Below are 19,436 nucleotides of genomic sequence, written 5' to 3'. Positions count from 1 at the left end.
ATTCTTGTTCATAGGGGCAGTATTATAGTAGTTATATTCTTGTACATAGGGGCAGTATTATAGTAGTTATATTCTTGTACATAGGAGGCAGTATTATAGTAGTTATATTCTTGTACATAGGAGCAGTATTATAGTAGTTATATTCTTGTACATAGGAGGCAGTATTATAGTAGTTATATTCTTGTACATAGGGAGCAGTATTATAGTAGTTATATTCTTGTACATAGGGGCAGTATTATAGCAGTTATATTCTTGTACATAGGAGCAGTATTATAGTAGTTATATTTTTGTTCATAGGGAGCAGTATTATAGTAGTTATATTCTTGTACATAGGAGCAGTATTATAGTAGTTATATTCTTGTACATAGGGGGCAGTATTATAGTAGTTATATTCTTGTACATAGGAGGCAGTATTATAGTAGTTATATTCTTGTACATAGGGGGCAGTATTATAGTAGTTATATTCTTGTACATAGGGGGCAGTATTATAGTAGTTATATTCTTGTATATAGGGGGCAGTATTATAGTAGTTATATTCTTGTACATAGGGAGCAGTATTATAGTAGTTATATTCTTGTACATAGGGAGCAGTATTATAGTAGTTATATTCTTGTACATAGGGGACAGTATTATAGTAGTTATATTCTTGTACATAGGGGTAGTATTATAGTAGTTATATTCTTGTACATAGGGGGCAGTATTATAGTAGTTATATTCTTGTACATAGGGAGCAGTATTATACTAGTTATATTCTTGCACATAGGAGCAGTATTATACTAGTTATATTCTTGCACATAGGAGCAGTATTATAGTAGTTATATTCTTGTACATAGGGGCAGTATTATAGTAGTTATATTCTTGTACATAGGAGCAGTATTATAGTAGTTATATTCCTGTACATAGGGAGCAGTATTATAGTAGTTATATTCTTGTACATAGGAGCAGTATTATAGTAGTTATATTCTTGTACATAGGGGGCAGTATTATAGTAGTTATATTCTTGTACATAGGGAGCAGTATTATAGTAATTATATTCTTGTACATAGGGGACAGTATTATAGTAGTTACATAGTTACATAGTTTATAAGGCCGAAAAAAGACAAGCGTCCATCCAGTTCAGCCTATTTCTTGTGCACTGCAGCTATTCCGCAGCGTTGATCCAGGGGAAGGCAAAAAAAAAAACCATGCGGTATAGGCCAATTTACATCATTGAGGAAAAATTCACTTCCCGACACCAATCTGGCAGTCAGATTAAATCCCTGGATTAATTAACTATCACTAAGCATAAGATGTAATTTTATTGTTCTCAAGAAAGGCGTCCAGGCCTCTCTTGAACTCATTAAGTGAGTTGGACATCACCACTTCCTCTTCCAGAGAGTTCCAGAGTCTCACGGCTCTGACCGTAAAGAATCCCCTTCTATGCTGGTGCAGGAACCTCCTTTCCTCCAGACGCATAGTGTGCCCCCTCGTCTTTGTCACCATCCTTGGTATAAACAGGTCATGGGAGAGATCTCTGTACTGCCCCCTGAAGTATTTATACATGTTTATGAGGTCTCCCCTAAGCCTTCTCTTTTCCAACGTAAATAGGCCTAATTTTGCCAACCTCTCTGGGTATTCTAGTCCCTCCATTCCCTTTATTACCTTAGTCGCCCTCCTTTGTACCCTCTCTAGCTCCAATATGTCTTTCCTGAGCACCGGAGCCCAGAACTGTGCACAATATTCTAAGTGCGGCCTTACCAGCGCTTTATACAGAGGAAGAACAATGTTCTCATCATATGCTCCTATTCCTCTTCTGATGCATGCCATGACTCTATTTCCCTTCGCAGCTGCTGCCTGACACTGGGCACTCCAATTTAATTTGCTGTTAACCAAGACCCCCAGGTCCTTCTCCATGTCAGATTTCCCCAACGGTTTCCCATTTAATATGTATGGGTGACTGCTGTTTTTCTTTCCCATGTGCATGACCTTACATTTATCGGCATTGAACCCCATTTGCCATTTTTTGGCCCAACTCCCCAATTTATCTAAATCCTCCTGTAGCTGTGCCCTGTCCTCATCTGTATTAACTACTTTATAAAGTTTAGTATCATCTGCAAATATTGCTATTTTACTATGCAACCCTTCCACTAGATCATTAATAAATATATTAAATAATATAGGGCCCAAGACAGACCCTTGAGGCACCCCGCTAGTAACCCTGACACCCCCTGAGCTTACTCCATTGATAGTTATATTCTTGTACATAGGGAGCAGTATTATAGTAGTTATATTCTTGTACATAGGAGCAGTATTATAGGAGTTATATTCTTGTACATAGGAGCAGTATTATAGTAGTTATATTCTTGTACATAGCGGCAGTATTATAGTAGTTATATTTTTGTACATAGGGGCAGTATTATAGTAGTTATATTCTTGTACATAGGGAGCAGTATTATAGCAGTTATATTCTTGTACATAGGGGACAGTATTATAGTAGTTATATTCTTGTACATAGGGAGCAGTATTATAGTAGTTATATTCTTGTACATAGGGGTAGTATTATAGTAGTTATATTCTTATACATAGGGGGCAGTATTATAGTAGTTATATTCTTGTACATAGGGAGCAGTATTATAGTAGTTATATTCTTGTACATAGGAGCAGTATTATAGGAGTTATATTCTTGTACATAGGGGCAGTATTATAGTAGTTATATTCTTGTACATAGGGGACAGTATTATAGTAGTTATATTCTTGTACATAGGGGTAGTATTATAGTAGTTATATTCTTGTACATAGGGAGCAGTATTATAGTAGTTATATTCTTGTACATAGGAGCAGTATTATAGGAGTTATATTCTTGTACATAGGAGCAGTATTATCGTAGTTATATTCTTGTACACAGATGCAGTATTATAGTAGTTATATTCTTGTACATAGGAGCAGTATTATAGTAGTTATATTCTTGTACATAGGGAGCAGTATTATAGTAGTTATATTCTTGTACATAGGGGTAGTATTATAGTAGTTATATTCTTATACATAGGGAGCAGTATTATAGTAGTTATATTCTTGTACATAGGGGTAGTATTATAGTAGTTATATTCTTATACATAGGGAGCAGTATTATAGTAGTTATATTCTTGTACATAGGAGCAGTATTATAGTAGTTATATTCTTGTCATAGGGGCAGTATTATAGTAATTATATTCTTGTACATAGGGGCAGTATTATAGTAGTTATATTCTTGTACATAGGGAGCAGTATTATAGTAGTTATATTCTTGTACATGGGGAGCAGTATTATAGTAGTTATATTCTTGTACATAGGGGACAGTATTATAGTAGTTATATTCTTGTACATAGGGAGCAGTATTATAGTAGTTATATTCTTGTACATAGGAGCAGTATTATAGTAGGTATATTATTGTACATAGGAGCAGTATTATAATAGATATATTCTTGTACATAGGAGCAGTATTATAGTGGTTATATTCTTGTACATATGGGCAGTATTATAGCAGTTATATTCTTGTACATAGGGGCAGTATTATAGTAGTTATATTCTTGTACATAGGAGCAGTATTATAGCAGTTATATTCTTGTATATAGGAGCAGTATTATAGTAGTTATATTCTTGTACATAGGAGCAGTATTATAGCAGTTATATTCTTGTATATAGGAGCAGTATTATAGTAGTTATATTCTTGTACATAGGGAGCAGTATTATAGTACTTATATTCTTGTACATAGGAGCAGTATTATAGTAGTTATATTCTTGTACATAGGAGCAGTATTATAGTAGTTATATTCTTGTACATAGGGGCAGTATTATAGTAGTTATATTCTTGTACATAGGAGCAGTATTATAGTAGTTATATTCTTGTACATAGGGGGCATTATTATAGTAGTTATATTCTTGTACATAGGAGCAGTATTATAGTAGTTATATTCTTATACATAGGGAGCAGTATTATAGTAGTTATATTCTTATACATAGGGGGCAGTATTATAGTACTTATATTCTTGTACATAGGAGCAGTATTATAGTAGTTATATTCTTGTACATAGGGTCAGTATTATAGTAGTTATATTCTTGTACATAGAAGCAGTATTATAGTAGTTATATTCTTGTACATAGGGGGCAGTATTATTTATGGAAATAGTTTTGTGCTCCACACCCATATACAGGGAACCTATGAAGGCGTCTGGTATTTGATCCTCTTGGACATATTGGAGCAGGGGTTCGCTGAGTAGTAGATGGGATTCCTCTATCTTGGTGATTCTGTGTCTTTATTTTCTCGTGTCCATTGAACTCTGTGATATAATAATGAGCACGATCTTGAGATAATGATGAGAAGCTCTTGAGTCATATATTATCGGTGCGGGCTGTGACTTAGTAATGGCAGTGTTTCAGCAGATATCGATCACGCTCCGGTCTCACCAGCTGAAGCCAGCAAATTATTTTGTACCCTCTAATGGAAATGACGAGAACTCTAAAGACTTTATTGATTCCAGCTAAGTGGTCACATGGCTGCTAAAAATGGAATTCCTTATCCAGCAACTCGCACCCCCTGCCAGTGATCGGGGGTCCTGCCCTGTGTGTCCAGGGTAAATGCTTAAAGTGGTGGCTGCCACTAACCGAATCTGGAAGTCATTGACTGATAGCCATCAGCCCCCAGCAGGTATCCGGGGGTTAACCTCATATCATTCACTTTCACGTCTCCACATAAAGTTGAGTAACGCTGTAAATCCTCGTACTTTATTTGCATCATATCTTATACTTCATTCACATCCAGAGCTGCACTCACAATTCTGCCAGTTCTTTCAGAGCAACGTCTTCCTGTAGTTCCTCACTGGTTCAGTTTCTTTAGAGAGCGAGCACCGCTGCATTGTGGGAGATGTAGTGTACACTGCATCTGATCAAAGGAAATGTGGGTTGGTACTTGATCCGCTATTCTTTACACTGCAGGCTGTGTGTAGTGAGCTGGAGCCACTTTAAGCATCCTCTAGATGGTGGCCCGATTCGAAAGCATCGAGTATTCTAGAATAGGTATGCGGCCGACGGGGCGCAATTAGCAGAGCGGCGTTTAAATTTGGCGCCCAAATCGCTGATTGGTCGCGTTAGGCAATCAGCAAAGTGGTGTTTAAATTTGGCGAACCGTGTTAGTGAGGACTGGAGAGCGTGTTTAAATTTGGCACCAAAATCGCTGATTGGTCGCCGGCCGCGACCAATCAGCAGAGCAGTGTTTAAATTAGGCGCCAAAATCGCTGATTGGTCGAGGCCGCCGGCCGCGACCAATCAGCGATTTTGGCGCAAAATTTAAACAACGCTCTGCTGATTGGTCGCGGCCGTCAGACGCGACTAATCAGCGACTTTGGGGCCAAATTTAAACCCCGCTCTGCATCGCTCTGCTGATTGGTCACGGTCGCCGGCCTCGACCAATCAGGAGAGCGTTGTTTAAATTTGGCGCCAATCTCGCTGATTGGTCGCGGATGGCGGCCGCGACCAATCAGCAGAGCGGTGTTTAAATTTGGCGCCAAAATCGCTGATTGGTCACGGGCGGCGGCCGCGACCAATCAGCGAGCCATGTTAGTGAGGAATAGAGAGTGTGTTTAAATTTGGCACCAAAATCGCTGATTAGTCGCGACCGCGACTAATCAGCAAAGAGGTGTTTAAATTTGGCGACAATACTGCTGATTGGTCGCGGCCGGCGACCGCGACCAATCAGCAGAGCGATGCAGAGCGGGGTTTAAATTTTGCGCCAAAATCGCTGATTGGTCGCCGGCCGCGACCAATCAGCAGAGCGTTGTTTAAATTTTGCGCCAATACTGCTGATTGATCTCGGCCAGCGACCGCGACCAATCAGCAGAGCGTTGTTTAAATTTGGCGCCAATCTCGCTGATTGGACGCGTCTGGCGTCCGCGACCAATGAGCAGAGCGTTGTTTAAATTTGGCGCCAAGCTCGCTGATTGGTCGTGGACGCCAGCCGCGACCAATCAGCAGAGCGGTGTTTAACTTTAGCGCCAAGATCACTGATTGGTCGCGTGCGGTGAGCGCGACCAATCAGCGAATCGTATTGGTGAGGACCGGGGAGCGGAATCGTATTAGTGAGGACCGTGGAGCGGGGCTGCCTGTGCGGATACTTCCGCTGCGAGAAGCCTGGACATGAGCGACTGCTCGCAGAAGAAGTATCCCGACCCGCAGCGCCGCTCCCCGGTCCTCCCTTCACACCCTAGCCGCTGATGTCCCCACAGTATCCGCATGGTGTTACAAAGGTCCGGACATTTGTATTAAAAATTGCTGATTGGTCGCTGGCGCTGCCCGCGACCAATCACCGATTTGGGCGCCAAATTTAAATATCGGCCGCGACCAATCACCGATTTTGGCGCCACATTTAAATAGCGTCCGCGACCAATCAGTACAGCGGTGTTTAAATGTGGATTTCCTGGACAGACAGACAGATAGACAGACAGACAGACGGGATAAGACAATTATATAGTAGACAATGTTTCTCTTTATCTTTTAAAAGAAATGGGACCTGAGAGCAGCAGACCCCGGCTGGAGATGTCACGGGGTCTGGACTTTCCTGCTTCAGGGTCTTTTAGTCGCCGCTGATCTCCTTCACCGTCTTGGGACCTGTGCACATTGAGAATACTGTGCTTTGTGTAGTGGCGCCAAATCTCCTCGGACCACTCACCCACTCTGGGTGTAAAAAACAAGGTCTATCAGGTTCCGGTACTTGTTACGTTGCTGCTTTCATGTTATTGAACATGTCCATACGTCTGACGCCTGCCCTGGGCTCTGCCTGCCCAATGCTGACCGCCCACCGCCTGCCCAATGCTGACCGCCCACCGCCTGCCCAATGCTGACCGCCCACCGCCTGCCACAATCGCTGCTCCACTTGCTAAGATAGATTTACAGGTGTGGAGATCTGCTCCTTTATGGGAGGTAACAAAAAAAAGAGGTCTCCAGGACCTCTGCTTCCTGTCTGCAGTCTCCAGGACCTCTGCTTCCTGTCTGCGGTCTCCAGGACCTCTGCTTCCTGTCTGCGGTCTCCAGGACCTCTGCTTCCTGTCTGTGGTCTCCAGGACCTCTGCTTCGTGTCTGCGGTCTTCATGACTTCTGCTTCCTGTCTGCAATCTCCAGGACCTCTGCTTCCTGTCTGCATTCTCCAGGACCTCTGCTACCTGTTTGCTGTCTCTCCAGGACCTCTGCTTCCTGTCTGCGGACTCCAGGACCACTGCTTCCTGTCTGCGGTCTCCAGGACCTCTGCATCCTGTCTGCGGTCTCCAGGACATCTGCTTCCTGTCTGCGGTCTCCAGGACTTCTACTTCCTGTCTGCAATCTCCAGGACCTCTGCTTCCTGTCTGCAATCTCCAGGATCTCTGCTTCCTCTTTGCAGTCTCCAGGACCTCGGATACCTGTCTGCAGTCTCCAGGACCTCTGCTTCCTGTCTGTGGTCTCCAGGACCTCCGCTTCCTGTCTGCGGTCTCTAGGACCTCCGCTTCCTGTCTGCGGTCTCCAGGACCTCTGTTTCCTGTTCCGCAGTCCAAAGGACCTCTGCTTCCTGTTGGCAATCCCCAGGACTTCTGCTTCCTGTCTGTGGTCTCCAGGACCTCTGCTTCCTGTCTGCGGTCTTCAAGACCTCTGCTTCCTGTCTGCGGTCTTCAGGACCTCTGCTTCCTGTCTGTGGTCTCCAGGACCTCTGTTTCCTATCTGCGGTCTCCAGGACATCTGCTATTTTCTTCCCGCGTGTCTCAACTGTCTGCTGCACTGATGCCTGTGGCACATGTGCCCACCTGGACCTTGGGCTTTGATAATCCATCTCATCAGGTGAGCCTAACAACAAAAGAGGTCTCCATGACCTCTGCTTCCTGTCTGCGGTCTCCAGGACCTCTGCTTCCTGTCTGCAGTCTTCATGACCTCTGCTTCCTGTCTGCAATCTCCAGGACCTCTGCTTCCTGTCTGCAGTCTCCAGGACCTCTGCTACCTGTCTGCAGTCTCCAGGACCTCTGCTTCCTGTCTGCAGTCTCCAGGATCTCTGCTTCCGGTCTGCGGTCTCCAGGACCTCTGCTTCCTGTCTGCAATCCACAGGACCTCTGCTTCCTGTCTGCTTCTCCAGGACCTCTGCTACCTGTCTACGGTCTCCAGGACCTCTGCTACCTGTCTGCGGTCTCCAGGACCTCTGCTACCTGTCTGCGGTCTCCAGGACCTCTGCTACCTGTCTGCGCTCTCCAGGACCTCTGCTACCTGTCTGCGCTCTCCAGGACCTCTGCTTCCTGTCTGCAGTCTTCATGACCTCTGCTTCCTGTCTGCAATCTCCAGGACCTCTGCTTCCTGTCTGCAGTCTCCAGGACCTCTGCTACCTGTCTGCAGTCTCCAGGACCTCTGCTTCCTGTCTGCAGTCTCCAGGATCTCCGCTTCCGGTCTGCGGTCTCCAGGACCTCTGCTTCCTGTCTGCAATCCACAGGACCTCTGCTTCCTGTCTGCTTCTCCAGGACCTCTGCTACCTGTCTACGGTCTCCAGGACCTCTGCTACCTGTCTGCGGTCTCCAGGACCTCTGCTACCTGTCTGCGGTCTCCAGGACCTCTGCTACCTGTCTGCGGTCTCCAGGACCTCTGCTACCTGTCTGCGGTCTCCAGGACCTCTGCTACCTGTCTGCGCTCTCCAGGACCTCTGCTACCTGTCTGCGCTCTCCAGGACCTCTGCTACCTGTCTGCAGTCTCCAGGACCTCTGCTTCCTGTCTGCAGTCTCCAGGATCTCCGCTTCCGGTCTGCGGTCTCCAGGACCTCTGCTTCCTGTCTGCAATCCACAGGACCTCTGCTTCCTGTCTGCTTCTCCAGGACCTCTGCTACCTGTCTACGGTCTCCAGGACCTCTGCTACCTGTCTGCGGTCTCCAGGACCTCTGCTACCTGTCTGCGGTCTCCAGGACCTCTGCTACCTGTCTGCGGTCTCCAGGACCTCTGCTACCTGTCTGCGGTCTCCAGGACCTCTGCTACCTGTCTGCGCTCTCCAGGACCTCTGCTACCTGTCTGCGCTCTCCAGGACCTCTGCTACCTGTCTGCGCTCTCCAGGACCTCTGCTACCTGTCTGCGCTCTCCAGGACTTCTGCTTCCTGTCTGCGGTCTTCAGGACCTCTGCTTCCTGTCTGTGGTCTCCAGGACCTCTGTTTCCTATCTGCGGTCTCCAGGACATCTGCTATTTTCTTCCCGCGTGTCTCAACTGTCTGCTGCACTGATGCCTGTGGCACATGTGCCCACCTGGACCTTGGGCTTTGATAATCCATCTCATCAGGTGAGCCTAACAACAAAAGAGGTCTCCATGACCTCTGCTTCCTGTCTGCGGTCTCCAGGACCTCTGCTTCCTGTCTGCAGTCTTCATGACCTCTGCTTCCTGTCTGCAATCTCCAGGACCTCTGCTTCCTGTCTGCAGTCTCCAGGACCTCTGCTACCTGTCTGCAGTCTCCAGGACCTCTGCTTCCTGTCTGCAGTCTCCAGGATCTCTGCTTCCGGTCTGCGGTCTCCAGGACCTCTGCTTCCTGTCTGCAATCCACAGGACCTCTGCTTCCTGTCTGCTTCTCCAGGACCTCTGCTACCTGTCTACGGTCTCCAGGACCTCTGCTACCTGTCTGCGGTCTCCAGGACCTCTGCTACCTGTCTGCGGTCTCCAGGACCTCTGCTACCTGTCTGCGCTCTCCAGGACCTCTGCTACCTGTCTGCGCTCTCCAGGACCTCTGCTACCTGTCTGCGCTCTCCAGGACCTCTGCTTCCTGTCTGCAGTCTTCATGACCTCTGCTTCCTGTCTGCAATCTCCAGGACCTCTGCTTCCTGTCTGCAGTCTCCAGGACCTCTGCTACCTGTCTGCAGTCTCCAGGACCTCTGCTTCCTGTCTGCAGTCTCCAGGATCTCCGCTTCCGGTCTGCGGTCTCCAGGACCTCTGCTTCCTGTCTGCAATCCACAGGACCTCTGCTTCCTGTCTGCTTCTCCAGGACCTCTGCTACCTGTCTACGGTCTCCAGGACCTCTGCTACCTGTCTGCGGTCTCCAGGACCTCTGCTACCTGTCTGCGGTCTCCAGGACCTCTGCTACCTGTCTGCGGTCTCCAGGACCTCTGCTACCTGTCTGCGGTCTCCAGGACCTCTGCTACCTGTCTGCGCTCTCCAGGACCTCTGCTACCTGTCTGCGCTCTCCAGGACCTCTGCTACCTGTCTGCAGTCTCCAGGACCTCTGCTTCCTGTCTGCAGTCTCCAGGATCTCCGCTTCCGGTCTGCGGTCTCCAGGACCTCTGCTTCCTGTCTGCAATCCACAGGACCTCTGCTTCCTGTCTGCTTCTCCAGGACCTCTGCTACCTGTCTACGGTCTCCAGGACCTCTGCTACCTGTCTGCGGTCTCCAGGACCTCTGCTACCTGTCTGCGGTCTCCAGGACCTCTGCTACCTGTCTGCGGTCTCCAGGACCTCTGCTACCTGTCTGCGGTCTCCAGGACCTCTGCTACCTGTCTGCGCTCTCCAGGACCTCTGCTACCTGTCTGCGCTCTCCAGGACCTCTGCTACCTGTCTGCGCTCTCCAGGACCTCTGCTACCTGTCTGCGCTCTCCAGGACTTCTGCTTTCTGTCTGTGGTCTCCATGACCTTTGCTTCCAGTCTGTGCTCTTCATGACTTCCGCTTCCTCTCTGCCATCCCCAGGACCTCTGCTTCCTGTCTGCAATCCCCAGGACCTCTGCTTCCTGTCTGCGGTCTCCAGAACCTCTGCTTCCTGTGTGCAGTCTCCAGGACCTCGGCTTCCTGTGTGCAGTCTCCAGGACCTCAGCTTCCTGTCTGTAGTCTCCAGGACCTCTGCTTCCTGTCTGCAGTCTCCAGGACCTCTGCTTCCTGTCTGCAGTCTCCAGGACCTCTGCTTCCTGTCTGCGGTCTCCAGGACCTCTGCTTCCTGTCTGCGGTCTCCAGGACCTCTGCTTCGTGTCTGCGGTCTCCAGGACCTCTGCTTCCTGTCTGCGGTCTCCAGGACCTCTGCTTTCTGTCTGCGGTCTCCAGGACCTTTGCTTCCTGTCTGCAATCCCCAGGACTTCTGCTTCCTGTCTGTGGTTTCCAGGACATCTTCTTCCTGTCTGCAGTCTTCAGGACCTCTGCTTCCTGTCTGTGGTCTCCAGGACTCTGCTTCCTATCTGTGGTCTCCAGGACATCTGCTATTTGCTTTCCGTGTGTCTCAACTGTCTGCTGCACTGATGCCTGTGGCACATGTGCCCACCTGGACCTTGGGCTTTGATAATCCATTTCATCAGGTGAGCCTAACAACAAAAGAGGTCTCCATGACCTCTGCTTCCTGTCTGCGGTGTCCAAGACCTCTGATTCCTGTCTGCGGTCTCCAGGACCTTTGCTTCCTGTCTGCGGTCTTCATGACTTCTGCTTCCTGTCTGCAATCTCCAGGACCTCTGCTTCCTGTCTGCAATCTCCAGGATCTCTGCTTCCTGTCTGCAGTCTCCAGGACCTCTGCTTCCTGTCTGCGGTCTCCAGGACCTCTGCTTCCTGTCTGCCGTCTCCAGGACCTCTGCTTCCTGTCTGCCGTCTCCAGAACCTCTGCTACCTGTCTGCCGTCTCCAGGACCTCTTCTTTCTGTCTGTGGTCTCCATGACCTCTGCTTCCTGTCTGCAGTCTCCATGACCTCTGCTTCCTGACTGCGGTCTCCATGACCTCTGCTTCCTGTCTGCGGTCTCCAGGACCTCTGCTTCCTGTCTCCGGTCTCCAGGACCTCTGCTTCCTGTCTGCGGTCTCCAGGACCTCTGCTTCCTGTCTGCGGTCTCCAGGACCTCTGCTTCCTGTCTGCGGTCTCCAGGAACTCTGCTTCCTGTCTGCGGTCTCCAGGAACTCTGCTTCCTGTCTGCGGTCTCCAGGACCTCTGCTTCCTGTCTGCGGTCTCCAGGACCTCTGCTTCCTATCTGCGGTCTCCAGGACCTCTGCTTCCTGTCTGCGGTCTCCAGGACCTCTGCTTCCTGTCTGCGGTCTCCAGGACCTCTGCTTCCTGTCTGCGGTCTCCAGGACCTCTGCTTCCTGTCTGCGGTCTCCAGGACCTCTGCTTCCTGTCTGCGGTCTCCAGGACCTCTGCTTCCTATCTGCGGTCTCCAGGACCTCTGCTTCCTGTCTGCGGTCTCCAGGACCTCTGCTTCCTGTCTGCGGTCTCCAGGACCTCTGCTTCCTGTCTGCGGTCTCCAGGACCTCTGCTTCCTGTCTGCAATTCCCAGGACATATGCTTCCTGTCTGCGTTTTCCAGGACCTATGCTTCCTGTCTGCAATCCCCAAGACCTCTGCTTCCTGTCTGCGTTTTCCAGGACCTCTGCTTCCTGTGTGCGGTCTCCAGGACCTCTGCTTCCTGTCTGCGGTCTCCAGGACCTCTGCTTCCTGTCTGCGGTCTCCAGGACCTCTGCTTCCTGTCTGCGGTCTCCAGGACCTCTGCTTCCTGTCTGCGGTCTCCAGGACCTCTGCTTCCTATCTGCGGTCTCCAGGACCTCTGCTTCCTATCTGCGGTCTCCAGGACCTCTGCTTCCTGTCTGCGGTCTCCAGGACCTCTGCTTCCTGTCTGCGGTCTCCAGGACCTCTGCTTCCTGTCTGCGGTCTCCAGGACCTCTGCTTCCTGTCTGCAATTCCCAGGACATATGCTTCCTGTCTGCGTTTTCCAGGACCTCTGCTTCCTGTCTGCAATCCCCAAGACCTCTGCTTCCTGTCTGCGTTTTCCAGGACCTCTGCTTCCTGTGTGCGGTCTCCAGGACCTCTGCTTCCTGTCTGCGGTCTCCAGGACCTCTGCTTCCTGTCTGTGGTCTCCTGGACCTCTGCTTTCTGTCTGTGGTCTCCAGGATCTCTGCTTCCTGTCTGCAATCTCCAGGACCTCTGCTTCCTGTCTGCGGTCTCCAGGACCTCTGCTGTCTGTCTGCAATCCCTAGGACCTCTGCTACCTGTTTCCCGCATGTCTCAACTGTCTGCTGCACGACGCCTGTGGCACATGTGCCCACCTGGACCTTGGGCTTTGAGGATCCACCTCACCAGGTGAGGCTAACAAAAAGTTTCTTAACTTTCCAAAGCTCAGCAAAAAATATAATAAAAAGAAATGAAAGTTTAGATACTATAATAATTTCGCCCCAAATTTTGGATTCTGATGAATCTAAAATTTTGGGTATTCAATTTGCACAAATGAAACAAAATTGCAGCCAATTTGTTACTTTTAATTTGGACCAATGTTATTCAGGCCAAATGGAGTGTAGCGGCCGATTCTGCCCAAATTCCAGGAGATTAGCTCATCTCTAACATGAAGATGGCCGTAGTCCAGCAGAGAACCCTACAAATTAGGGGTCAGCATTGTACAACACTCCAGTTGAAAAACTACAACTCCCAGCATTCTCTGGTTGCTGGGCAGTATTGCAGTGGTCATACGTACACGATGCATGATACATTGTGTCTGTACAGTGACGTGTCAGGTGGAGAGCCATCAGCATGTTGGGAAACATCAGCAGATCCAGGTAGGGGACTAGTAGGGTCACCGACTACGCCCCAATTCTTGAGTAACTATCTTCCCGGAGCAGGACTCTGTGACCCCTCTGCACCCCCCGCCCGATGCACAGGGTGAGGGTGGCAGAGGTGGGGTACACGGTGTAATTGTCTCCTGTGCCGGGGCCGGCCGGGTCTCCTTGTGCAGAGCGGTGGATAAGGCTGCACCCCCACCCGATGCACAGGGTGAGGGTGGCCGAGGTGGGGTACATGGTGTAATTGGCTCCTGTGCCGGCCGGGTCTCCTTGTGCAGAGCGGTGGATACGGCTGCACCCCCGCCCGATGCACAGGGTGAGGGTGGCCGAGGTGGGGTACACGGTGTAATTGGCTCCTGTGCCGGCCGGGTCTCCTTGTGCAGAGCGGTGGATAAGGCTGCACCCCCACCCGATGCACAGGGTGAGGGTGGCCGAGGTGGGGTACATGGGGTAATTGGCTCCTGTGCCGGCCGGGTCTCCTTGTGCAGAGCGGTGGATACGGCTGCACCCCCGCCCGATGCACAGGGTGAGGGTGGCCGAGGTGGGGTACACGGTGTAATTGGCTCCTGTGCCGGCCGGGTCTCCTTGTGCAGAGTGGTGGATATGGCTGCACCCCCACCCGATGCACAGGGTGAGGGTGGCCGAGGTGGGGTACACGGTATAATTGGCTCCTGTGCTGGGGCCGGCCGGGTCTCCTTGTGCAGAGCGGTGGATACGGCTGCGCCGCCGGCCTCCTCTACTGAAGTGTTTAATGAGGCTACAGGAGAACAGCAGATAATGCGCGGCTGTAAAAATGCGTTTTACTGTTGAAGTCGCTAATTAAGCTCCATATCCGAACATGTTTGCAGGAAACAGAGCGTATTTTCATATTAGAGGCGCATTCATTTGGACACCATGAGCTGGGTATTTTGACAACACAGCCATAATTAGGAATTCTTGAAATCTCTCCAAAACGCCGTTCACAGACTGAGACTCGACATGAACAAGAGGTTGAGGAAATCGAGTTTTGCATTTTAACCATCTGTGATAAATGAAGCTCATGTACCGCAATGAAATACAAATGTGGAACAGTTGTGCCGATTTCTGAGCCATGTGGAGGCGCCAAGATGAATCCGTAACGGGATGGAGCATTTACCCAGTGCACCAGGGTAGCACTGCAATAGGACAGAACATTTACCTTGTGCACCAGGATGGAACTGCAAAGTAATGGAGTCTTACCCCATGTACCAAGATCGAGCTGCCATGTCATGGAGCACCAGGATAATTCTCAATATGATGGAGCATTTACCCGCTGCACCAGGATAATTCTCAATATGATGGAGCATTTACCCGCTGCACCAGGATAATGCTCAATATGATGGAGCATTTACACCCTGCACCAGGATAGTTTCTGCAACATGCCAGGGCATTTACCTTTTGTATCAAAAAAGTACTGCAATGTTAGTCTTACCTAGTGCACCAGGATAGCACTGCAATGTGATGAAGTTTACTCCATGTACCAGGATAGTGTTAAAATGTAACAAAACAGGATAGAACTGCAATGTGACTAAGCATTTAACATGTCTACCAAGATAGTACCGCAACGTGATGGAGCATTTACCCTGTACACCAAGATAGTACCGCAACCTGATGGAGCATTTACCCTGTGCACCAGGATAGTACCACAACGTGACGGAGCATTTACCCTGTGCACCAGGATAGTACCACAAAGTGACAGAGCATTTACCCTGTGCACCAGGATAGTACCACAACAAGACAGAGCATTTACCCTGTGCACCAGGATAGTACCACAACGTGACGGAGCATTTAGCTTGTGCACCAGGATAGTACCACAACGTGACGGAGCACTTAGCTTGTGCACCAGGATATTACCACAACATGATGGAGCATTTACCCTGTGCACCATGACAGTACCACGATGTGGTGGAGCATCTACCCTCTGCACCCGCATAGCACTGCAATATTACAGGGCTTTTACATTGTGCACCAGGGTAGTACAGAACAAGAGAGAATTTACCCAGTGGACTATTCACAGATGACGGCAGAGATCTTGCACTGGGAAATGTGAGGATGACTTCTTAGTGGTTGTTTCATTTTTTGCCATTTTACATTATTTTGGGATGAACCCAGCAGGAAACTCACCACCGTCTGATGGTTCACCTGGATAACCTCATCCCCCGCGTGGATCTTCTTGCACTGGTCGGCCGGAGACTGCAGGAAAGAAAAAGAGAAAATAATCCTGAGCGGTGACCAAATCGCCCGGGGCAAGGATTCAGCTCTCTGCCCCATCCCTGCCTCTGACTCCCCTGACCGGGCAGAGCGGCTCCCCTGACCGGGCAGAGAGGCTTCCCTGACGTGCTGGAAAATACGGGTGATTATTATCCACAAACAGCGCCCCCTATCACTACATTTATGGTAAAGTGCACGTTAATGGAGGTTTATGGGTTAATAAAGGAGGTTTTGCCATTTCCCAATATATCTGTTGATTTCTTTTATGCACTATTGTTAAGATCTCTATTTGCTGTCAGTGAATGGTAGCAGTGTATCAGAGCAGGTAAAATGTCTCCGGACAAATGAGAGAATTGTGCTCCTGTGTTTGCTCACCAGATGCAACTGTAACGAATGCTCAGCTGTGCATAGTTTAGAATGGGGTTTTAGCCTCAAAATGCAAAAAATAAATTTCCATTGCCTAACAGCAAGCAGAGGTCCTGAAAACGAAGAGGAATTTAAACACAAAATATATGAAAAAGTTAATCCTCTATACAAGACTTTTATTTTGCCAGTAGAGTTCCCCTTTAAATGAAGAATCCCAGCATTATACAGAGACATTTCTCTCGCACTAATGGTGATTCTCCATTGTTATCGTGTCCTCGGCGCCTTCACACCGGGATTTCACCGCAATTAAATGTTTCTCATCTTCGGTAAAGTTCATCCGGAGATCCCGGAGTTTGATGCTTTGAGCCGCAGGATTATTAAGATGTTTCTGTCAGGGAAGTTCAAGGCATCGTAATTAACAAGCCCAGGGAGCCCCGAGACGTCTCCGGATCCCACCAAGTGCACAGATTAGAAGTGACAAAATCACCCGGACTATGAGAGCGGAGAGTTCAGAGAGAGTGCAAGGCAGCTGCACAAGCCCACCTGCCCACCTATCCCCCTCATAGATGAGCCGGATAAAGAGGAGACAGATCATCACCTGCGCTGCGCCTCATCATCATCATCATCAGCTGCCCTGTGCATCATCATCATCATTACCTGCCCTGTGAAGCATCACCATCACCTGCCCTGTGCCTCATCATCACCTGCCCTAAGCATCCTCATCATCAGCTGCCCTGTGCCTCATCATCACCTGCCCTGTGCCTCATCATCACCTGCCCTAAGCATCCTCATCATCAGCTGCCCTGTGCCTCATCATCACCTGCCCTGTGCCTCATCATCACCTGCCCTAAGCATCCTCATCATCAGCTGCCCTGTGCCTCATCATCACCTGCCCTAAGCATCCTCATCATCAGCTGCCCTGTGCCTCATCATCACCTGCCCTGTGCCTCATCATCACCTGCCCTAAGCATCCTCATCATCACCTGCCCTGTGCCTCATCATCACCTGCCCTAAGCATCCTCATCATCACCTGCCCTGTGCATCATCATCAGCTGCCCTGTGCATCATCATCAGCTGCCCTGTGCATCATCATCAGCTGCCCTGTGCCTCATCATCAGCTGCCCTGTGCCTCATCATTACCTGCCCTGTGCCTCATCATCAGCTGCCCTGTGCATCATCATAGTCATTACCTGTCCTGTGCCTCATCATCACCTGCCCTAAGCATCCTCATCATCAGCTGCCCTGTGCCTCATCATCACCTGCCCTAAGCATCCTCATCATCACCTGCCCTGTGCATCATCATCAGCTGCCCTGTGCATCATCATCAGCTGCCCTGTGCCTCATCATCAGCTGCCCTGTGCCTCATCATCAGCTGCCCTGTGCCTCATCATTACCTGCCCTGTGCCTCATCATCAGCTGCCCTGTGCCTCATCATCAGCTGCCCTGTGCCTCATCATCACCTCCCATGTGCCTCATCGCCATGACCTGCCCTGAGTCTCACCATCACCTGCCCTGTGTATCATCACCTGCCTTATGCAACATCACCTGCCCTGTGCTTCATCATCACCTGCATAAGACCGATCACCAGATCTGTGCTTCATCATCACCTGCCATATTCCTCATCATGATCACTGGCCTTGCACCATTACCGGCCCCATTCTTTCATGTATGGCCAGGACTAACACTATGGGGATCTTGTGGGACCCCCCTGCATAATGAAAGGTCACCTTAGTATCAATTTCTAACCAGTTTCTATATCTTTGCTTCCTGTCAGTGAATGGGAACATCACTGTTTACCCCTAAAGACTGAATACCCATCCAGACGTAAAACCTCTCCTAGCACTAATACGAGTGTAGACAATGCTCCGCGGGGTGGAGGGAGCTGCGCTGGGACTGGACTGCAGGATATTAGTATTCTGTGCAGGGTCACTTACAGTTCGGGGTTAATCCCTCTTCTCAGTTACATTATATACGGCAGGTTATAAAATCTGCTGCGTTTGCCGATATTCTTCAAATAAACCGTTAGTATCCGGACACATATCCACATCTCCACTTCGGCTGCAGCCATTTCTGGATTCCTCCATCTTACACATAGACACAATGTATCCAGTGCCGCTCATTATTACCGTCATCCCCCGGGGCCCGGATATAATTGGAATTCACCGAGCGGCAAATTGAAATAAATTTTGGCTGCGGCATTTAAGTCACTCATATCCGGGACGGCAGGAGACGCAGGGTCCGACCACAGCAAGTGTTAGATGTAGTCATCTACATGTTACATTGTAGCGAACAGGATAATAAAAATAAATATATTATATCCGCTCTTATAGCAGAGCAGTGCCGTGTTTTACTGAGACAATACACAAGTAACTGCCTGGAGTAACTTGTTTTTTTGGGGAAAAAAAATGGATGAAAATAAATCAGATGCATCCGTCTCACATAAACTGCAATGCTATAAGAAATGGATCCGATTTTCATCCGTCTTTTTTTTTTTTTTTTTAAAAGTGCAGTAAACTGTTTTTTTTTGCGTTTTCTTAAAAAAAGTATCATACTGGATACGAACGCACAAATGCACATCTCACAGACTCCAGTCTGACGTACGATTTCCCTGTTATATTGTAGGGAATTATAACCTTATCCATTTAAATACGTTTATTCAGAAACGGACACGTCAAGTCCACCTCAAAAACGAGGCGAGAAACAGGACAAACCGATACATTAAACACAATGGCGTGCTGCACTTACGTTTTCCGTGGTCCCCGTGATGACGTGGAGTCCGTCATACGTGGATTTGATGTACATCCCCTGGAAAAGAGACGCATCAATCAGATGATACAGAAATGTGTGTGTGTTTTTATATTAATACATGGCAAAGACAGATTCATCCCCAGATGTCAGGAAGCTGATTATTCTGAGAGCGAAGTCAGGGAAAAGCCAAAAAGAGGAGCCATGGAATTCACCTGTTCTCAGAGTCACGTGTATTAAAGAAAGAAAAAGAAGATTCTGGAACAGCTGACAAACCTAGAAGTGGGCGACCACAGAAAACTTCCCCCAGAGCTGATCACATTATTAAGAAATAGGCAGTGTCTGATGTCCATAAAAGTGCTGCACAGATTTCACATGAAATGAAGGAAGAATATGGGGTCAAAGTGAGTCGCCAAACTGTGGTGGGAGGGCTAAGAGCAGTAGGGTGAATGCACGAGGTCCAGTCAAGAAGTCTTTCATCTCCGCAAAGAACCGGTAGCGATGGCAGCACTATATATACCGCCCAATTGGAAAACATAATGATGTAAAGTACTAAACACCTCAAGTGAAGCATGGTGGAGGCAATGTCAAGGTTTGGGGCTG

General features: G+C 48.8%; 1 protein-coding gene across 2 annotated transcripts in view; it reads right to left on the bottom strand.

The window, feature by feature from the left end:
- LOC141155309 (connector enhancer of kinase suppressor of ras 2-like) overlaps positions 1-19,436 on the bottom strand; it is a 586,755-nt gene that overhangs the window by 84,595 nt on the left and 482,724 nt on the right. For both annotated transcript variants that reach the window (XM_073642150.1, XM_073642151.1), the window contains exons 7-8: positions 18,834-18,893; positions 15,636-15,704 (exon numbers count right to left, since the gene is read on the bottom strand). In XM_073642150.1, coding sequence (XP_073498251.1) covers positions 15,636-15,704; positions 18,834-18,893 — 129 coding nt within the window. The remainder of the gene's footprint in view (positions 1-15,635; positions 15,705-18,833; positions 18,894-19,436) is intronic.

This window comes from Phyllobates terribilis, unplaced genomic scaffold, assembly GCF_046119375.1.
Source record: "Phyllobates terribilis strain yellow unplaced genomic scaffold, ASM4611937v1 Scaffold_7__3_contigs__length_470593459, whole genome shotgun sequence".
Lineage (NCBI taxonomy): Eukaryota > Metazoa > Chordata > Amphibia > Anura > Dendrobatidae > Phyllobates > Phyllobates terribilis.
Note: the sequence above shows the minus strand (reverse complement) of the source record. Positions and strands in the feature narration are given on the sequence as shown.